The following is a 19095-nucleotide window of genomic DNA, read 5'->3' as shown; positions in this document are numbered from 1 at the left end:
TTCTATTCCAGGTCTGCAAACAGCTCTGCAATAACAATGCGAACTAAACTAGCAAACTACCTCAGAATCGCCATCTACTGGATAAATGAACGGTATAAATCTACCCTGCACCTATACTGGTCATATATCATAATAAGAATGTTAATTCCACCTACCTATATTATTATTATTCAGCCTATATTACTTTTTATTTCTTTTTTATTTCTTGTCATGGCCATATCATTAGCTTACGACCATTTGATGATAATAAGGCTAGGCAGGCATCATCATAAATCACGTAGAAAAAAAACCCATACATTTTAAAATAAATTTATACCAATCTAGTGTGCTATGTAACGCTTGAATGATTTCTGTGTATATTTTATTTGCGCAGAGCGCAGCAATGCATTGAGTTTTACAAAACGCGAAAGCACTTGTCCCTCTTCGCTCCCTGTAGTTGCCGGTCTGACGGCGCTGCGCGGGTTTATATGTTTCGCGGGAGCAGGCAGCTCACAATAACATAATATTGTTCAATTTTTACAGAGGCGCGATATTCTTGTCACTCAGGGAGGAAAATGAGTTTATGGGTGGATAAATACAGACCATTGTCCTTGGCTAAACTCGACTACCACAAGGAGCAAGCAAACCAGCTCAAAAATCTGGTAAAAAGCAGACTACTGTATATAACTTAGACCGCTAACTGGTGTTGGTGGTGTTTATGTCAGACTCGGTAACCAACTAAATATGAATTACATTTTAATTACATCATTACGATCTCTTCTGGAAGAAAACACTTTAAATTATGTTTACCATTGCAGCAACAGTAGTTTGCAGTAGCTGTGATATAACGTTAGATTGAAATGTGCTTCACTTATTCAGCCATGCTGTCTTTAATTAGTCATTAGATAATACAATGATCTCTCACTGTTAAATCTGACAGGTCCAGTGTGGTGATTTTCCACACTTGTTGGTTTATGGACCGACTGGTGCTGGCAAGAAAACCCGGATCATGTGTTTGCTCAGAGAGCTGTACGGACCCGGGGTCGAGAAACTTAGGATTGAACACCAGTCCATCACGGTATTAAATTCATAAATAAAACTATGAACTATTAAGCTTTAAACTATTGTCTAATGATATAGCTTAACTATCACTGTTCGTCTCTTGTAGACTCCGTCTAAAAAGAAGCTTGAAATCAACACAGTTGCCAGCAACTACCATCTAGAGGTGAATCCAAGGTAATGAAGAGATTTACTCGACTCTGTGTATGTTGGGTGCCTTTACTAGCAGAATCTCATGTCTGATCTGTTTTCCTCAGTGATGCTGGGAACAGTGATCGTGTGGTCATTCAGGAGCTGATCAAAACTGTTGCCCAGTCTCAGCAGATTCAGTCCAGTGCTCAAAGGGAGTTCAAAGGTTTGGCTTTGTTCTTTCATTGGGTTAAATCATTAATCTGTATGTTAAATAGCTAAGAGCTGCGTCTGGATTTGATAATCTTATATTAATGATCCGGACACTTATATAACAGTAATATAAGAGTAGTGGCAATGATCAAATGTCTTTACAGTGGTGCTGCTGGTGGAGGTGGACCGTCTCACTAAAGATGCCCAGCATGCCTTGCGCCGTACGATGGAGAAGTACATGTCCACTTGTCGATTGATCCTGTGCTGTAACTCCACCTCAAAAGTGATTGGCCCCATCAGGAGCAGGTGTCTGGCTGTGAGAGTCCCCCTACCAAGTGTGGAAGAGGTGAAGCAGGTTTTCTTTTTTTTTTTTAAGAAATTACTACTATTATTCAGCAAGCATGCATTTTAAGTTATTTAAAAGTGGCATTAAAGACATTTATAATGTTACAAAAAATGATGTTTCAAATAAATGCAATTCTTTTGACATTATTTGCCATTCATTAAATAATCCTGAAAAAAAGCAAAAATATTAAGCAGTACAAACTGTTTTCAACATTTAAAATATTGAGAAATGTTTCTTCAGCACCAAATCAGCATATTATATTGATTTCTGAAGGATCATGTGACCACAATAACATAATATTGTTCAATTTTTACAGAGGCGCGATATTCTTGTCACTCAGGGAGGAAAATGAGTTTATGGGTGGATAAATACAGACCATTGTCCTTGGCTAAACTCGACTACCACAAGGAGCAAGCAAACCAGCTCAAAAATCTGGTAAAAAGCAGACTACTGTATATAACTTAGACCGCTAACTGGTGTTGGTGGTGTTTATGTCAGACTCGGTAACCAACTAAATATGAATTAAATTTTAATTACATCATTACGATCTCTTCTGGAAGAAAACACTTTAAATTATGTTTACCATTGCAGCAACAGTAGTTTGCAGTAGCTGTGATATAACGTTAGATTGAAATGTGCTTCACTTATTCAGCCATGCTGTCTTTAATTAGTCATTAGATAATACAATGATCTCTCACTGTTAAATCTGACAGGTCCAGTGTGGTGATTTTCCACACTTGTTGGTTTATGGACCGACTGGTGCTGGCAAGAAAACCCGGATCATGTGTTTGCTCAGAGAGCTGTACGGACCCGGGGTCGAGAAACTTAGGATTGAACACCAGTCCATCACGGTATTAAATTCATAAATAAAACTATGAACTATTAAGCTTTAAACTATTGTCTAATGATATAGCTTAACTATCACTGTTCGTCTCTTGTAGACTCCGTCTAAAAAGAAGCTTGAAATCAACACAGTTGCCAGCAACTACCATCTAGAGGTGAATCCAAGGTAATGAAGAGATTTACTCGACTCTGTGTATGTTGGGTGCCTTTACTAGCAGAATCTCATGTCTGATCTGTTTTCCTCAGTGATGCTGGGAACAGTGATCGTGTGGTCATTCAGGAGCTGATCAAAACTGTTGCCCAGTCTCAGCAGATTCAGTCCAGTGCTCAAAGGGAGTTCAAAGGTTTGGCTTTGTTCTTTCATTGGGTTAAATCATTAATCTGTATGTTAAATAGCTAAGAGCTGCGTCTGGATTTGATAATCTTATATTAATGATCCGGACACTTATATAACAGTAATATAAGAGTAGTGGCAATGATCAAATGTCTTTACAGTGGTGCTGCTGGTGGAGGTGGACCGTCTCACTAAAGATGCCCAGCATGCCTTGCGCCGTACGATGGAGAAGTACATGTCCACTTGTCGATTGATCCTGTGCTGTAACTCCACCTCAAAAGTGATTGGCCCCATCAGGAGCAGGTGTCTGGCTGTGAGAGTCCCCCTACCAAGTGTGGAAGAGGTGAAGCAGGTTTTCTTTTTTTTTTTTAAGAAATTACTACTATTATTCAGCAAGCATGCATTTTAAGTTATTTAAAAGTGGCATTAAAGACATTTATAATGTTACAAAAAATGATGTTTCAAATAAATGCAATTCTTTTGACATTATTTGCCATTCATTAAATAATCCTGAAAAAAAGCAAAAATATTAAGCAGTACAAACTGTTTTCAACATTTAAAATATTGAGAAATGTTTCTTCAGCACCAAATCAGCATATTATATTGATTTCTGAAGGATCATGTGACACCGAAGACTGGAGTAATGGCTGCAGAAAATTCAGCTTTGCATCACAGGAATAAATTACATAAAATATATTAAAATAGAAAAATGTTCTTTTAAAAATCGTAATAATATTTCACAATATTACTGCTTTTTCTGTATTTTTTATTTTAATCAAATAAATGCAGCCTTGATGAGCATAAACATTCTTTCTTAAATATATTAATTTAATAAAAACGCATAAAAATTAGCATCATAAGTTTTAAATGTGTTCAAGTGTGTTGTGCTTGAGATGTGAAAACAACCCAACCTTATTCCTCTCAGGTGTGCAGTGTTCTGTCAGGCTTGTGCAGGAAGGAGGGGCTGCTGCTTCCTCCTGAACTGGCCAGACTGATCGCTGACAAATCTGGCCGTAACCTTCGTAAAGCCCTGCTGATGTGTGAGGCCTGCAGAGTTCAACAGTAAGTCAACAAGACTAAAGATCTCAGAGAATTAAATACATGCCCAATGTTATTCAGTTTTCCAATGATAACCACAAATGAAGCCTCTGAATGAACATAACTCACCTGAAGTGTATGCCACACTTACAGTTTACGTAATCTTTTCCCAAATTGACTTTTCTGCAGGTATCCATTCTCTCCAGACCAGGACATCCCTGAGACAGACTGGGAGGTTTTCCTCAGAGAGACCGCTAATGCTATAGTCAGCCAGCAGAGCCCTCAAAGGTCAGAACATACATGAAATGCGTGCATTGATTTTTAGGGGTTCAAAGTCCTTTTTAGGGTTTAATGCGGCAATCCCTTGCCTTTGATTCAACAATATGTCAGTTGGTTTGGATCCTTTACATTATGATAGATTTGAACAATTTTGGTTTCAATAACCTGGTATGTTTTTAAGTGGTATAGATGTAAACTAAACTGTCTATTGTATTTTTGCAGACTTTTGGAGGTTCGGGCTCGATTGTATGAACTTCTGACTCACTGCATCCCGCCAGAAGTCATCGTGAAGGTACAGCTGCTTATTTAGAGCATAAAGAAATTATTTATACTGTGAAATAGAATTAAACTTTCAGGGTTAAATAAAAATGGTTAAGAGTCACTGCATTAACACTGTTTCTTTGCATGGTATTTAAGGGCCTGGTGACGGAGTTGCTGAGTAACTGTGATGGACACTTGAAGGCTGAGGTGGCTCAGATGGCGGCATACTACGAACACAGACTGCAGCTGGGCAGCAAAGCAGTCTACCACCTGGAGGCTTTTGTAGCTAAATTCATGGCCATTTACAAGAAGTTTATGGAAGATGGACTTGACAACTTTATGTTCTGAGCCACTGTAGCCTGAAAGAATTAGATATATTAATTAGTTTGTTTTTCATAATAAAAGCCATTTCAAATGTTCTTGGCCTGCTGTTATTGCTATTTGGGTATCTAATCAAAGAGGTACAGAATTTCATATGGAGGATGAAATAAGCAAAACCTTCAGTGTAAAGCATGATTGGAATGGAAATTGCAAACATGAATATTAGAAAAGGTAAATATAATTTTTATATGTAAATATAACTTAAAAAGGCCAAGATAGGGTACAGAAAATTATAAGAGTACGTATAGCTATCAAAGTTACTTTACTATGACACTAAGTACAACATTAAATGTTTATTTAATACATTATAAAGTATTATATTAGACAATGTGAGTATGAGTGTGACATTACTTAGCTAAGCTAACTATAGTAAGGCCTGTAATACACCAGAACAGAATAAAATACTTTTCCCCCATAAGTTTTATTTTACAACTCATGCAAAATAGAAAACCTTTGTGCAGACTTGACCAAATATTGCAAATATACTTTTTTGCTTACAAATAAATAGTTTTTACATGGTAAAGCTGCAGTTAAGTAATTATCCAGGTCTTCCTGGTTCATGTAGTACCCATTAGGAAATTCCATAAGTACTACAATTTAAGAAAGAGTTAAAAGCATAATATGTAGGTTGTTAAACTAACCATTAAAACAAATAAATTAGAGATATAAGAGTCCACTGGAACCATTTCCTTTCATTTTTTGGTGGTTAATTTGTGTCTCTTGACTGAGTAGTAGATAACAAGGCACACTGTGATCAGCAGGCAAGAGCTCATCAGAGAGAGGAAGCCAACGACAGGCTGCTTGGTGAGGACAAAACGGCCAGAGCCGTGCACTGGAGCAAGGGGACACTGTTGTTGAGGTGTGCCTGGGGCAGGGAAGCCGTTGTGGTGGATGATGTTTTTGTAATGGGCCAGTGAAGATTTTGAAATGACCTCCTCCTGCACATGACCATACATGCCAAAGCCTGGGTCCCGCCGGTCGCTGAACGCATATGCAAAATAGCCCTTCAGATTGACTCCGTCCAGCGTATATGCTAAAACAACAAATCAGAGGTTAGAAAACGACTGAAATGAACTCATGATGTAACTATAAAGCGAATTCAGATGACAAGGTAAATAAGGCCTTGCCAGTGTTTTGGGAAGAGTAAACAAATATTTTTTTCCAAAGCTCAGATAAAGAACGGCTTGCTATTTTTCCTGAGATCAGCAAACTGTTTCCCTAGTTTTCTGCTTAATAATTAAGCTGCTGTGTGTGGATGTGTGCTTACAACGTGAGCTTTGTGCCTCTAAATAGAAATGGCATTGCTTTGAGTCATCAGAACTTATCCAAGTGAGTTACTGTACCGGGAAACTAAAAAAACTAAAACAAATCTTAAACAATTAGATGATGTAAAATTCAAATATAACATTTTATTATATATTTGATAGATTTGTATATTATAAATGAACAACATATACTAATATTGAAACAAATGGTAAGTTTAATCACACTTATAATAAGTAAAAATGATACCTATACGTTACATTTAATATCAGTATATGATTAGTTTTTAATCTTAATATTTTAAACAATTTGAATAAATAACATTTCCTTTTAATTGTATTAAAATGTATGAGAAATGTTTTTAATAGAGCCAATAAAAACAAAAAATAGCCACGTGATGTCAGGATAACCTAATTAGCATATGTTAAAGCCTACAATATATAAACTGAACGAAAAAAAACTTTGCTGAAAAACCTGTTGTACACATTCTACTACATGCCTTCTGTCATCTGATTGATAGTTTATACTTTTTTTTAGCAAGTTAAAGGCCTTTTTGTACAATTCTTAAAACATCCACCTTCAGGTTATGGTGCACATGAAAATGTTAGAAAAAATCATGTTAAAATGTGTATATCAAATATTATACACAAGGCTTTTGAGAAAAATATATGTGTATATCTTTCAATCATCATTCTATTGCATCGCATTATATGTTTTGCACCCCACAATAAAAACTACAGATCTTTGATCATAAAACTGAACATTTAAATATTACCTTCATAAGACATATTATTGGGTGAGAGATTTTGTCTAACGGTTCAATAAACTGCTCTTGATAAAAGCTAAAAATTGGGATCGGTATAAGCCTCCCCAGAGCTACCTATTGGTGTGTAATACCTAACATTACATGGTTTCTTACCTTTCAAGGCCTCATTAATGTAGTTGTAAAGGTAGTAGACGCGCAAGCTATCCTTAAACCTAGCAATGTCCTCCTGAACACCATTGGCCATCACGTAAATGGGAACCCCTTTGTATCGAGAGTTAACCCAGTTCAGTGCCTTGCGAAGACCCCAGGGGACCACAGGAGAGTTGCGTCTTGGAGACATGATCCAGGTCACATCAGATATCAGCTGTACCTGCAGCTTGTCCTTGAAAGTGTATTTGTCTTCCACTCCATCATACACCATTGAGGTAGTAAAATGGCTGATGGCGAAGAAATCATAGGTTCCTTTAACCAACAGCCGATCTTCATCGCTAAATGCGGGTAAGTGGTAGTTGAAGAGATCAATATTGTTTCGCTGTTGGAGCCAACTACGCATCACCGCTGGGTAATCGCCACTACCGAAGATGGGCTCTGCAAACCAGCCGACTCGAAAGTCCAGGACTCGGTTTGCAGGCTCAACGTCCTCCCTGTTGAAAGAAAACGCAGGTTCGACCCAGTCCATATGAAGAACCAGTGATGCCTTACCGCCTTGGGCTTTGCGAAACTCGCTGTCATAGACGTGCCAAGCTAAAGCATGCGCACGGAGCAGCTGGTGACCCACAGTGTATTCAAGATCCTCATCGTTAGGTTCATTCAGCGTGATCCACAGTTTGACATGAGCTCCTAGTTGTTGGAAACACAACCTGGCATATTTCGCAAAGGCCTGGACTGTCTCCTCGCTCTGCCAGCCGCCACCAGCCTCAATGGGTGCCGGTAGGCTGGATAGTTTCCCTGTGTGATGCCAAAGGGTCACAACAGGGGTTATGTTAAGCTTTTGTAGCTCACTGACAAAGCAATGGTAGTATCTTAGAAGTGTTTCGTTAGCATCAGACACCCGGCCTGTTGGGGTGATGGAGGACCAGTTGAGGGAGAAGTGGAAGTGTGAGACCTGCATACGGTGCACGTCAGACACCTGCTGGAGAATGCTGCCGTAATCGGCGCAGTGGTGTGTCCTGTGCATAGGGGGCGCCAGTACACCCGGGACCTTTGTCAGCTCTCCGTTACCAGAAATGTTCCAGATGTAAACACTAGGGTCGGCAAATTGGGTAGGTATAATATCAACCTTCAAAACAGGATCAGAAGACATTCAGATGATTTAGATACAAAATTTGAAAAGAGTTGAAATAAAACTAGTTTTCAAAAATATGCAAATGATATTTATAAATGTTTGAAGTTTGAACAAAGGTCAAAGATAAAAGTTAAATGCATTGTATGATCTACACAGAATCTAAGTTCTATAGAAGTGACCTTTGAATGGGACAAAAAAAAAAAGATCTAAGTTCGATTTGCTGGGCCGAAGTGTGCAAAGTACAGCCATTTCCTTAATTTTTAATGAAATATGTGCAGTTAGATGTAATCTGAGGTTAACTGTCACAGTTTTTGTTTTTTTTAAAAAGGAACGATGACATTAATCAACAATTAAATAAATATAAATATACCAGAGTTAGCCAAAAGGCTAATTTCCATTGTCAGTCGCTGTCTCTGAAGTGATATGCTATGCATTAAAGTGTGCATTAAAAAAAAAGCCTGTACCTGTATTGAGTTGGCTGCAACTCCCCAGGCAAAGTCACAGGGAAAGACGCCCTGTTCAGGGCGGTTCTCGGGCAGCTGAGGGAATCCATTCTTCTCTATGAGTTTGCTATAGAAAGTGGCAGATGTCTTTGGCTCTCTTTTCAGATCAGGACTGTTGAAATCCACATAGAATAGCCCTCGTCGTATTCCATATTCCCGATACCACTCATACCCGTCCAACAGAGACCAGGCTGTGTAGCCAATCACATTTACTCTGTCAAAGCGGATTGCTTTAAAGAGAAGTCAATTATTGTTTATAATCAATTACTAATTGTGAAATGTGAATTGTTAAAGGGATAGTTCACCCAAAAATGAAAATTAGCCCATTATTTACTCACCCTCAAGCCATCCTAGGCGTATATGACTTCCTTCTTTCAGATGAATCCAATCGGAGTTATATTAAAAATTGACTTTGATCTTCCAAGCTGTTTAATGGCAGTCAGCGGGTGTTGCAGTTCATCAGTCCAAAAGAAGTGAAATAAAGCTCATCCATCCATAATAAAAAGTGCCTCACACGGCTCAGTCTCCTCTTGGCTTATATCAAAATCCTCCGACATTCTTCTTTACAAATCCTCGATTTGTACTTCTAATTAGTGACCGTTGTTTTGTTTTGATCTCTCCCCTGCGCTTCCGCGTTCGTCACTTCTGAGTGGCGCATGTGCAACGCCGACGTCCTACGTCATCCGCCCTGAGATGCTTTCGTGTACAACAGTGAGCGCAAGCTAGATTAAATTGATTATTACGTTTTAAATATGGTTATTTTTCTTACAAAAACGCATCGATTCGCTACAGGAGGACTTTGTTTACCCCCCGGAGCCGTGTAAGGCACTTTTTATTATGGATGGATGCGCTTTATTTCTCTTCTTTTGGACTGATGAACTGCTACACCCGCTGACTGCCATTAAACAGCTTGGAAGATCAAAGACAATTTTTAATATAACTCCGACTGGATTCGTCTGAAAGAAGAAAGTCATATACACCTAGAATGCCTTGAGGGTGACTAATTTATGGGCTAATTTTCATTTTTGGGTGAACTCCTTTAAAGCTAAATAAGCCTGAATAGCCTACATCATAAATGCTCCTTTAACCATTAACAGATATATGAGATGATCTCAAAATGCCCATATACTGGCTGATATATGATCTATTGTCATTAATTCTATCCTTATCATTTCATCAAACACCCTCAGTTAATCCATTTACCTTTTAGAGTCTCCATAATAAAGCGCTTTAGGTAGTACATATGCTTGGCATCCTTTGTTTTCGTGTTGCCACTTCCATACCAGCCACTCTCCACCACAAAGATGGGAGGATTGTTGTACTCGGCTCGGACCCAGTACAGCAGCATCCTCAGACCTAGGTCTTCTGTCTGGCCAAAGCGCAGACTGTCATTGATCAGCTGAAAACTAAGAGCAGGTCCGTGAGACAGGGCAAAGAAGTCCGCCGTTCCATTAACATACAAGCTCTCGGTCTCCGTGAAGGACGGCAGTCTGTGGGTCAAATTGCGTTTCATGCAGGGTGGATAGTCTCCATCCACAAACAACGGACGGGCGAACCAGCCGAGCACGAAGTCCAGAGAACACTGACAGGCTTTGCTGTTCTCCTGTCTGGTTCTGCTAGGTTTGATCCAGTGGGAGGCCAGAGCCATGGACACTCGCCCACCCTGACTGGAACGATACCGGTCATCATACAAGTGCCAGGCTGCTGCATGAGCCTAGAAGACAACGCAGATCAGAAAAAAATTAAATAAATAAATACAAAATGTGGCAATATATTATATATATATATATATATATATATAAAATAACATTATATATATAAAATGTCAAAAAATATATTTCATATTAATTTTTTTAATACTTGATTTTTTTTAGTTTTAACAGTAATTACAATAATTCTCGTGATGTATATATAAAACACTATATTTTATTATTGGAATATAGTATTTTATTATTATTTTTTTAATACATTGAAACGACTCTTTCAAGGCTATATATATATATATATATATATATACACAAACACACACACACACACACACACACGCACACATAGAGAGACATAGAAAATTATCCAGACACAGACGTGTGCAATTTTGTCTTCCCTTCTATTTATATCTATAAATGTGTTAATTAAATACATAAATAACAAACATTTGATTATGTGGCTCTAATTACCTTCAGTAGATTATGTCCAACTCTGAAAGGCAAATCGGAGTCATTTTTGATACCAGGTGCCACAACCCCAGTTCCATATCCATGCCAGGCCACAACAAAAGGATTGTCAATGGTAATCCAAAATTTCACATCAGATCCAAATGTTTTAAAACAAAAATCTGCATATTCTCTGAAAAGTTCGACCATAATCAAATTGCTCCAGCCTCCAAAGAGGGTCTGCAAACTGTCTGGCAGGTCCCAATGATATAAAGTCACAACGGGCAGCACTTTAATTTCCTTCAATCCACGAATTAGATTTTTATAATACTCCACACCTTTTTTGTTGTAACTTTCTTTGGTGCCGTTGGAGAAGATGCGCGGCCAGGACAGAGAAAAACGGTAGTGACTAACTCCAAGTTGCTGCAGGGCTCGGAGATCTCCCGGGATGTTGTGATAACTGTCACTGCCCACGTCGCCTCTGGATACCCGGGTCCCTCCGCGAGTGAAAGTGTCCCAGATAGACTTACCCTTCCCGTCTTTCTCCCAAGCTCCTTCAACTGAATAGGCAGCGGTGCCGACAGCCCACATAAACTTGTCAGGGAAAGTGTCATAGAGGAAGGCTTTGTCACCGGGATATGGAAGTTTGCTAAATCTATCCCATGTGTGCAGTCCTGCACCTGGATCAGCTGCTGTCCACTGTAGCTGACTGAACAACACAAGCGCCAAAACAATCCATGTAACTTTCATGGTGTCAGAGAACTGGACAACTTTCCAACTGTTAAACAAGTGAGCTGTGTCTCTTACCTCACTCCGAGCCGTTTGCGACTGTGGTATAACCCACCTGGCCCCATCTGGGCCCGTTTTTGTCCTCTCAGGAAATCTATCAATTATTACCCAGGCACTTGACGGGTAAATAGGTATCCAAGCACTGCGCAATTCCAGCCTCCATAATAACACATTTCCTCCTGCTTGTGTATGATAGGGCAAATATGATTATACAGTATAACAACAACAACAACAAACAATTTATGATTTCTTCAGTGGCTCTAAAGGCCAACTGAATATCTTTTAAGACTGAAAAACCTATGAATGAACCACATGTTATAGGAATACTGATCACCTAGTTATCCAGTAATCCAACCGGGTTATCCAATGACTTTCAATTTATGAATGAAATACATCTACAGTAGATTACATTAATGTTAACAGTCCGGACATGTAAAATGTATAAAAAAATGCATAAAAAGAATTTTAAAAAATCCTTCATATGGTCATTTTGAATTTGTCAGTCCAATATTGTTTTTGTGGATGCTTTTGCACAGTTTCAACGGCATTCTGTGTAAGTGCTAAACAGGTGTATTTTTAATAGCTAGAGCTTGATTACGTAATAAAATCAACATTTTATAGTAAAAGTGAAAGTACTGTAATATGTACTTGGAAACAGACATGCATTTAATTGAATTATCTGTGTCATATATCAGACTGCATTTATGGAAACTCTCTCCATCTGGAGGGCTAATGACATTGTGCACCTGCGCGATCGGTACCATAAGGAAAAACTGCCATTGTAATATGTTAATGCCAATAATATGTTCCCTGGGATTGTTTTATTAGCTTTAAACCACCCATTTGGCCCTCTGAAGGGGCCATGTTCACATTATCTGGGCTGTTGGCCTGTCTGACTCAGGCAAAACATCAATATTACAGTCACATTTACTGCCAATGTACACACTGTAATTCAATTAATTTAATAATTTATTACTTTGATAGGGAAAAATATTTCTATAATGTTTCTAATGTTCTGTTTAAAGGAACTACTGCTCTCTATAATCACCAAACATTATTAAACACCTAAAAATCACAAAATATTATTTTTTAACACCTAAATATCAGTTTTATTTTACAACACATCTCCTTACCTTGTGCCATCCAGACGAGGAAAAATCAGTGGTGTGAGTCCTGTGTTTCCCTGCAAGGCTTGTTTGTCAGTCACCTGTTAAAGGTCAGTTTTGTATGAATTTATATTGGGTGGTGAAGCATAATGTATTTTCCATATCACAGTGAATGGTAATATTGTGTTACACTGACATAAATGTTCTGAAACGTTTATATAGAATAAAATCATTTATAGCCAAAATGATTTTATTCCATATAGATTAATTATAAATAGAGATGGTTGGACAGAAAGAGAGAACAAAAGAGGAGAAAGAAACTAATCCAAAGTGTGCTTTCAGCTGGAACAAAAACAACACACTCACGGAGCACTGAACTTACTTAGTGACGCATATTTGTGTCTAAAACGTTTCAGGCCTTCCTCTGTATGTGGAGGTGGTGGTAATCCAAAGGCTGTTAATTCATGAACTGAAGACTCACTTATTGCTTAAGTTGATCCAATGGGGCTGTTCTTAAAATGTAAAAGTTACTTTGAATGAGAGTGTCTGCTAAACGACGACTACTACTAACAGTGCTTGAAGACAACCCATTGTGCAATACAGTTAATAACTGATTTCTCATACTTTCTTTTAATTATGAAATAAACAAAACAGGAAATATCCTCCTCAATCATCAAACAAAAACACACCTTAACCTGGTAATGCAACCTAGACTGAACAGCTTGAACTATAGTGAACCTAGAATTTAAGACCCTTAATAAACCTTTAGTTTACTTCTCTCTGTTTGCTATTCATAAACTGCATAACAGAGGCACAGAGGCTTTTAAAATCCACCTTTTATTACCCTCCACTTATTTGAATGCCTAGCAACATACCGGACAAACTATTACTGCTATTCAAATCTCCAGTAAAAGAGTCAGTAGAAGGAAAGACTATTCTGTAAATCTATTTCAATCACCTTATTTTTTATTTATTCAAAATGTTTATAAACACATATTTATATTTTTTATAGTATATTTATTTATATAATACATGTTTAAAATAATTATTTTATAAATATTTATATTTTATATTTATAATTCACCTCGTCCTGTGGTGTGACAAATAATTTTTAAAACTGCAAATATTACTGGGTGTCTCTCAGTTATTATAAGAACATTACAGTGATCATCTCTAAATAATTTCACTGTAAAATGGCTATTTTAAAAATAAAAGCAGGATAGCTGAGGAACCAAGGCTCGACTTGTCATGTCAAATACTCGATTGCAGTTTCAACTGCAATGCTAAATATATACCTAAAAATGCAGACTGAGCTGCACCTGATGCTAATGCGTCACATCCGCAATCTCTCCCTGAGCCACGCCCACACGTGATCAATGCTAATTAGGTAGCGCCAATTAAGGCGTGTTCTCCGTAAGAAAATAAATATTCAGCAGTGCATTAGCTCTTGGTTACACTACAATGGAGGAGTTTCTCGTTCCACCTTACAACTGCAGAGGGTATCCTAGCTATTTCCCCTTTTATCCCAGCAACGGGAAATTTAAGCACCAGAACTGGAACAAAAAGGGAAACAATTTGTATGTTGCGCCAGATGCCCCCGATTATTTCGACGTTTATAAGCGAGCGCAGTTAAAAGCCATATTATCTCAGGTGAACCCGAACCTAACGCCGCGCCTCCGCAAGGCCAACACTAGAGAGTTCGGTGTGCAAGTGAACCCAAAGGTAGATGCCACTGTCCAATGCTCACTCGGGCCCAAAACGCTTTTTTATCGCGGTGATAAATGGGACTCCCCGAGGACGCCATCCATCAGCCCTCTGAAAGACACCCTGCTCAGCACACCCGTCAACTCCGTGCGCTTCTCCCGGCCCGTCGCCATCTACTCTCCCGTCTTCGACCGCAGGATCTTCTCCTTATCCACGACCGTCGGTGAAAGTAAGTACGATGGAGGGGATGAGAGCAAGAGGACGGACGGCGAGACGGACGACGAGGATCGTAAACCGGATGAACCCACGCACAACGAATCACTGCAGGGGAAGTCAGTGGTTCGGCGAAATAAACGGTCTAACTTTCAGGTTTGTTGTGGGGAAATTACCAATGCAACCACAATTTCCCCCAAATTACATTGGATATTGTACTTTCGAGGTATGGGTCATACATTAATCCCCAAGTAGTTGGATTTCGAGGTCTCCTCACTTGGTTAATCGCCGAATAAAATTTGACCTCATGAATATGCAAGTGATTGTATTCACCCAATCAGCATTGAGCGTTCACAACTCAGGATGAGTACGAGACTTCTAATGACGATGTGTCTGTCTATTCGCAACCTGAAACTTGCGAAAGAACGCGAAGAAAAATGCAGTTATTCACAACCTTTTTTTTTCTATTTATTTTTTTGGGGGTGGTATTTTCCTCAATATTTAATGAGGAAAACTGAGGGAGTTTCTGATTGGTTGTTGGTTTCTCAAAACTACATGTAAACTGCGTTTTGGTGAAAATGGATAATGAGAATTCTAACAATTTATTCTTGTTTAGTTTTTGGAGCAGAAATATGGATTTTATCACTGCAGTAAGTGCAATATTCGATGGGAAAGTGCGTTCGTGTGGTGCATCTCGGGAACCTCCAAGGTAAAATGCATTGACCCAAACTTTTAAACTTAAGATTTAAATCTAATCAAATGCCATTTCCACAGGTGTACTTCAAGCAGCACTGCAGGAAGTGCCAGGCAGGGCTGAATCCGTATAGGGTGGAGGCCATTCAGTGCCAGGTATGATTTGGTGTAGCAAATGCATACATAAAGCTGTTTGTAATGTTTGACGATGTTTTGTTTCACAAGGTTTGCTGCAAGACTCGCTGCTGCTGTGAACAGAAACAGAGGCACATTGACATGCGTCGTCCTCATCGCCAGGATCTGTGTGGCCGTTGCAAGGGCAAAGGCCTTTCCTGTGACACCATCTACAGTTTCAAGTACATAGTCTGATTGTTCAGTCAGTTTTAGAATCTGCATTGGTGGCTCAAGTGACGTTTTGTGTGGGATGTTGTATTTTTGTATTCTAATGTATACATTTATAAAAAACAAAGTATTGCAGCATAATACTGGTGTCTGTGAATGTTTCTGCTTTGTGATGGGGTAGTTCACCCAAAAAAACTCATTTACTCGCAATTTATAAAGGGCATTTTGTAATGTGTTTCTAACTATACCATTTTGTTCCAATTGACTTCAATTGTATTTTTTGACAATACTATGGAAGTAAATGGGAACCGGCACTGGATACCAATATTCCTCAAAGTGACCTTTTGTGGTCCGCAAGAACAGTGCATACAGGTTTGGAATGTGTGTTTTTTTTTTTTTTGTACTATCCCTTTAAAGAACAGTCGATTAAATGAAATTCCATTCAATGAAGGTCAACAGAATCCAAAACAAAACCGGTCTTGAATGTCCAATATGGACATTCCAATATGGAATGTCTTCCAATATCTTTTCTGTTAATGTTATGATCATATTTTACTCAAGATCATGTATGAATAAAAAAAAAAAACTGAATTGAGTGTTACTGCTCATTTCTTTAGTTAACCTCCCCTCCTAAAATCATGAACTCCCATTGGAAATGTCTGATGCAACGTGCACCCAGTGCAAAATTACTCCTTTTCTTGCATTCTGCAGATGCCAGAAAAACTGAAATGACAAACTGACAAAACTCGACATGAAAGCACAATTTACTTCACAAAAACGAAGTATTTACATTTTTTTTGGGGGGGTGACTATTCCCGAAGAGGTTTTATAATGTGCAATCTCTCTAGGCATGCATTAGTGACAAACACTAATCTCCATGTGATACCTCCCTTTTCCACTTTATACAAATAACCTTTTAATAAAATACAACTTTTAATAAATACAATTCGAAAGTAAATACAGTAATGCATGCTTGGCAACTGACAAAGAACAATTTTGAAAACCATGTTCAATACACTGATTTCTTAAATACAAATTTACCCTAAATGTGAGCCTGTGTATGGTGGAGCACAGGACGTTGATTGAAACAGCCAAACAATCTCCTATCAGCACTTGAATTAGAATCAGCTTCAGCAGTAGTAGCTTATCAGTTGAATGAACAAATCGCTGAATGTCAGCGTGTGTCTCTATGTGCAGGTGCGGAGACTGATATTTAGCGGTATGCCAGTGATGGACAGGTTCACAAAGACACAAGCTCTCAGCTTTAAACAATTACAAGTATCGTGACAATGACCGAAGACATACAACCAGTATACTGTGTTGTTCCATCTTCAGTTTTGCAGCATGTCCTGATCAATTTTAAAGACATTCTTGAACAGTTACAGTAGAAAGGCATCCGTTTCAATGATCCATCATTGCACATTCCCCATGTTAACAAACAAACCAAGTGAAATTTCTCACTTGGGTGCTTCCTTTCCAAAAATGCAGCATTGCTCTCAGTAGCAAACAGGATTTTTTTCTTCTCATGGTTTCCGACATGAAAATGTCAACAGTGCAATAATTAATAGATGCGTTTCAGTGACTCAATCCAAGGAATCTCGCAGGAGCAGCTCCGTTTCTCCATTATTGCTGCACATTTGAGGACCTGAGGACACGCTCACTCTCAGGAGCCCCTTCCTATTCAGTACAGTCAAGGATGCTCGTGCAAGTTTCCCTAAGAAGGGCACAAGTTTATGAGTTACACCCTCAAAAAGGTGGCAGCACTCCCAAACGTCACACTGGATCTGGCCTGGAGCGGGTGGCAGGAGTGGAGGGTCTTGGGATGAGGGTTGGCACAGGAGAGGTTGGGTGACTATGGAGGAATCCAGTGGTCGGGCGGTCCAGGCCAGGGCTGGTCTGGGGTGCTGCAGGCTTCCTGTCAGAGACTCACGCCGGACACGCTGGAGTCCAGGAGGCTGGATGAGATCACCTGGTACCCCTGAGCGCGGCGGATCATGTCCCGGATCTCTCCGTTGAGCTCCATGATCTTTGTGCAGACGTCTGACATGTCCTTGTTCGAGCCAACCAGGGCAAAAGTGCCAGTTTGGCCCAGAGTTTGGTGGCGGAAGTAGACGTTGAGGAGAGTCTGGATCTCATCTTCTGAGCTGCCACCGAAAATGTCATTTGGCCACATTCGTCTAAAAAATAGAAGAAAGCTTATGTAACAATACAAAAATTTCAATACCAGTAGAAGTTCAGCACCACAATGAAAAATAATATGCTGTTAAACACACCAGTGTTACTGTTTAAAATCATTGAAAACATTAACTGAATTAAAAATAAAAACTAAATTAATTAAAATTAATTAAATAAATATATAAATACATAGATAGATGGGTAAATAAATAGATAAAAGTTTCAATTATAATAGATTTTTTATACTTTATACACACTCCATAATTTAAAACATTACATCAAAGTAAAGCCAGAGTTAGAAAAATGTGCATATTTTTATTGTTGGATATGTGCAAAGAATTCAGTATTTTAAACTTAGTCACCATGAAATCAAAATTGAAAATTCTTATTTTTTAATGGAATACTGTAGTGTTTCTTATAAATAATTTATGTATGCACTTCCGTTTATTATCTATTATCCGTGCACTTCATTATTTTTTTTTTTAATCCATGTGCCCTTGTTATCTTTAATCAAAAACGTTAACCTCCCCTCCCCCTCAAAACGTCTCATCTTCTCTTCCGGTCACGAGCTATGGCACAAGGGCGGAGCTAGTGATGTGAGGGGTAAACGCTGGGATAAACCAATTCTTATTTTTTTATGGAATACTGTAGTGTTTATTATAAATAATTTATCCGTGCACTTCATTATTTTTTTTTAATTCATGTGCCCTCGTAATCTTTAATCAAAGACGTTATAACCTCCCCTCCCCCTCAAAACGACTCAACTTCTCTTGCGGTCACGAGCTATGGCGCAAGGGCGGAGCTAGTGACGTGAGGGGTAAACGCTGGGATAAACGACGGGGAAAAGCTGAAGCTGATGCTTCACTTTATAGCACTGACACCAGTCATGAGGCAGTACGTTACCCCTAAACATTGAAAAGATATTAGGATATTACGACAACATTACTCTTAGGACATTGCAAACTAATTTTTTTCATGAATATGACTTAACCTGATGTAAGACGCGCTCAGTCATTCAGGCAGTCTCTCTCTCTCGCGCCCTGTTTAGGCATGTTTTGTGCCATTGATCGTCGTCGTCATCCTTAATAAATAAAACATTTATTCATGCTTGGGTGTCGGCTGTGAATCCAGTGGAGAGAAATCACCCACCACTAACTGCAAACTGGCATTCAGATCTGCCTCCATTTTGTTAGCAACGCCCCAGCTTCCAACGATCCAATCAATTCCCGAAGGACGAAATC

At 38.8% G+C, this 19095-nt stretch overlaps 4 protein-coding genes across 14 annotated transcripts in view; 2 read left to right on the top strand and 2 right to left on the bottom strand.

Moving 5' to 3' along the window:
* Positions 1-406: 406 nt before the first annotated feature.
* LOC107691679 (replication factor C subunit 3-like) lies at positions 407-4898 on the top strand. 2 transcript variants are annotated; one of them, XM_016490446.1, is made up of 10 exons: positions 407-499; positions 2020-2161; positions 2440-2577; positions 2668-2735; positions 2816-2913; positions 3065-3246; positions 3829-3965; positions 4131-4229; positions 4443-4512; positions 4638-4898. In XM_016490446.1, the coding sequence occupies exons 2-10, from the start codon at positions 2075-2077 to the stop codon at positions 4827-4829; spliced, it is 1071 nt and encodes a 356-aa protein (XP_016345932.1). In that variant the 5' UTR covers positions 407-499; positions 2020-2074; the 3' UTR covers positions 4830-4898. The 2 variants fall into 2 exon arrangements, with proteins under 2 accessions (XP_016345932.1, XP_016345931.1); XM_016490445.1 differs by lacking the exons at positions 2020-2161; positions 2440-2577; positions 2668-2735; positions 2816-2913; positions 3065-3246 and adding exons at positions 920-1057; positions 1148-1215; positions 1296-1393; positions 1545-1726 and having other exon boundaries at positions 407-641.
* On the bottom strand, positions 4880-13182 carry LOC107691678 (klotho). Of its 2 annotated transcripts, XM_016490443.1 has the most exons (7): positions 13110-13182; positions 12755-12828; positions 10857-11803; positions 9883-10393; positions 8641-8909; positions 7045-8170; positions 4880-5895 (listed from the first exon to the last, which is right to left on the bottom strand). In XM_016490443.1, exons 2-7 carry the CDS (start codon positions 12762-12764, stop codon positions 5555-5557), a joined length of 3204 nt encoding a protein of 1067 aa, XP_016345929.1. In that variant the 5' UTR covers positions 12765-12828; positions 13110-13182; the 3' UTR covers positions 4880-5554. The 2 variants fall into 2 exon arrangements, with proteins under 2 accessions (XP_016345929.1, XP_016345930.1); XM_016490444.1 differs by lacking the exons at positions 12755-12828; positions 13110-13182 and having other exon boundaries at positions 10857-11541; positions 11640-11737.
* A 969-nt stretch (positions 13183-14151) lies between these two features.
* Positions 14152-15851, top strand: LOC107691709 (zygote arrest protein 1-like). Its single transcript, XM_016490488.1, has 4 exons — positions 14152-14800; positions 15261-15353; positions 15419-15493; positions 15563-15851. Exons 1-4 carry the CDS (start codon positions 14189-14191, stop codon positions 15704-15706), a joined length of 924 nt encoding a protein of 307 aa, XP_016345974.1. The 5' UTR covers positions 14152-14188; the 3' UTR covers positions 15707-15851.
* Positions 15852-17362: 1511 nt separating this feature from the next.
* The window catches only part of LOC107691676 (protein furry homolog), a 60840-nt gene continuing 59107 nt past the window's right edge, over positions 17363-19095 (bottom strand). For all 9 annotated transcript variants that reach the window (XM_016490440.1, XM_016490435.1, XM_016490434.1 and 6 more), the window contains one exon: positions 17363-17856. In XM_016490440.1, the coding sequence (XP_016345926.1) occupies positions 17598-17856 (259 nt within the window). In that variant the 3' untranslated portion in view covers positions 17363-17597. The remainder of the gene's footprint in view (positions 17857-19095) is intronic.

The sequence above is a fragment of the Sinocyclocheilus anshuiensis genome, unplaced genomic scaffold, assembly GCF_001515605.1.
Source record: "Sinocyclocheilus anshuiensis isolate Anshui unplaced genomic scaffold, SAMN03320099.WGS_v1.1 scaffold186, whole genome shotgun sequence".
Lineage (NCBI taxonomy): Eukaryota > Metazoa > Chordata > Actinopteri > Cypriniformes > Cyprinidae > Sinocyclocheilus > Sinocyclocheilus anshuiensis.
Note: the sequence above shows the minus strand (reverse complement) of the source record. Positions and strands in the feature narration are given on the sequence as shown.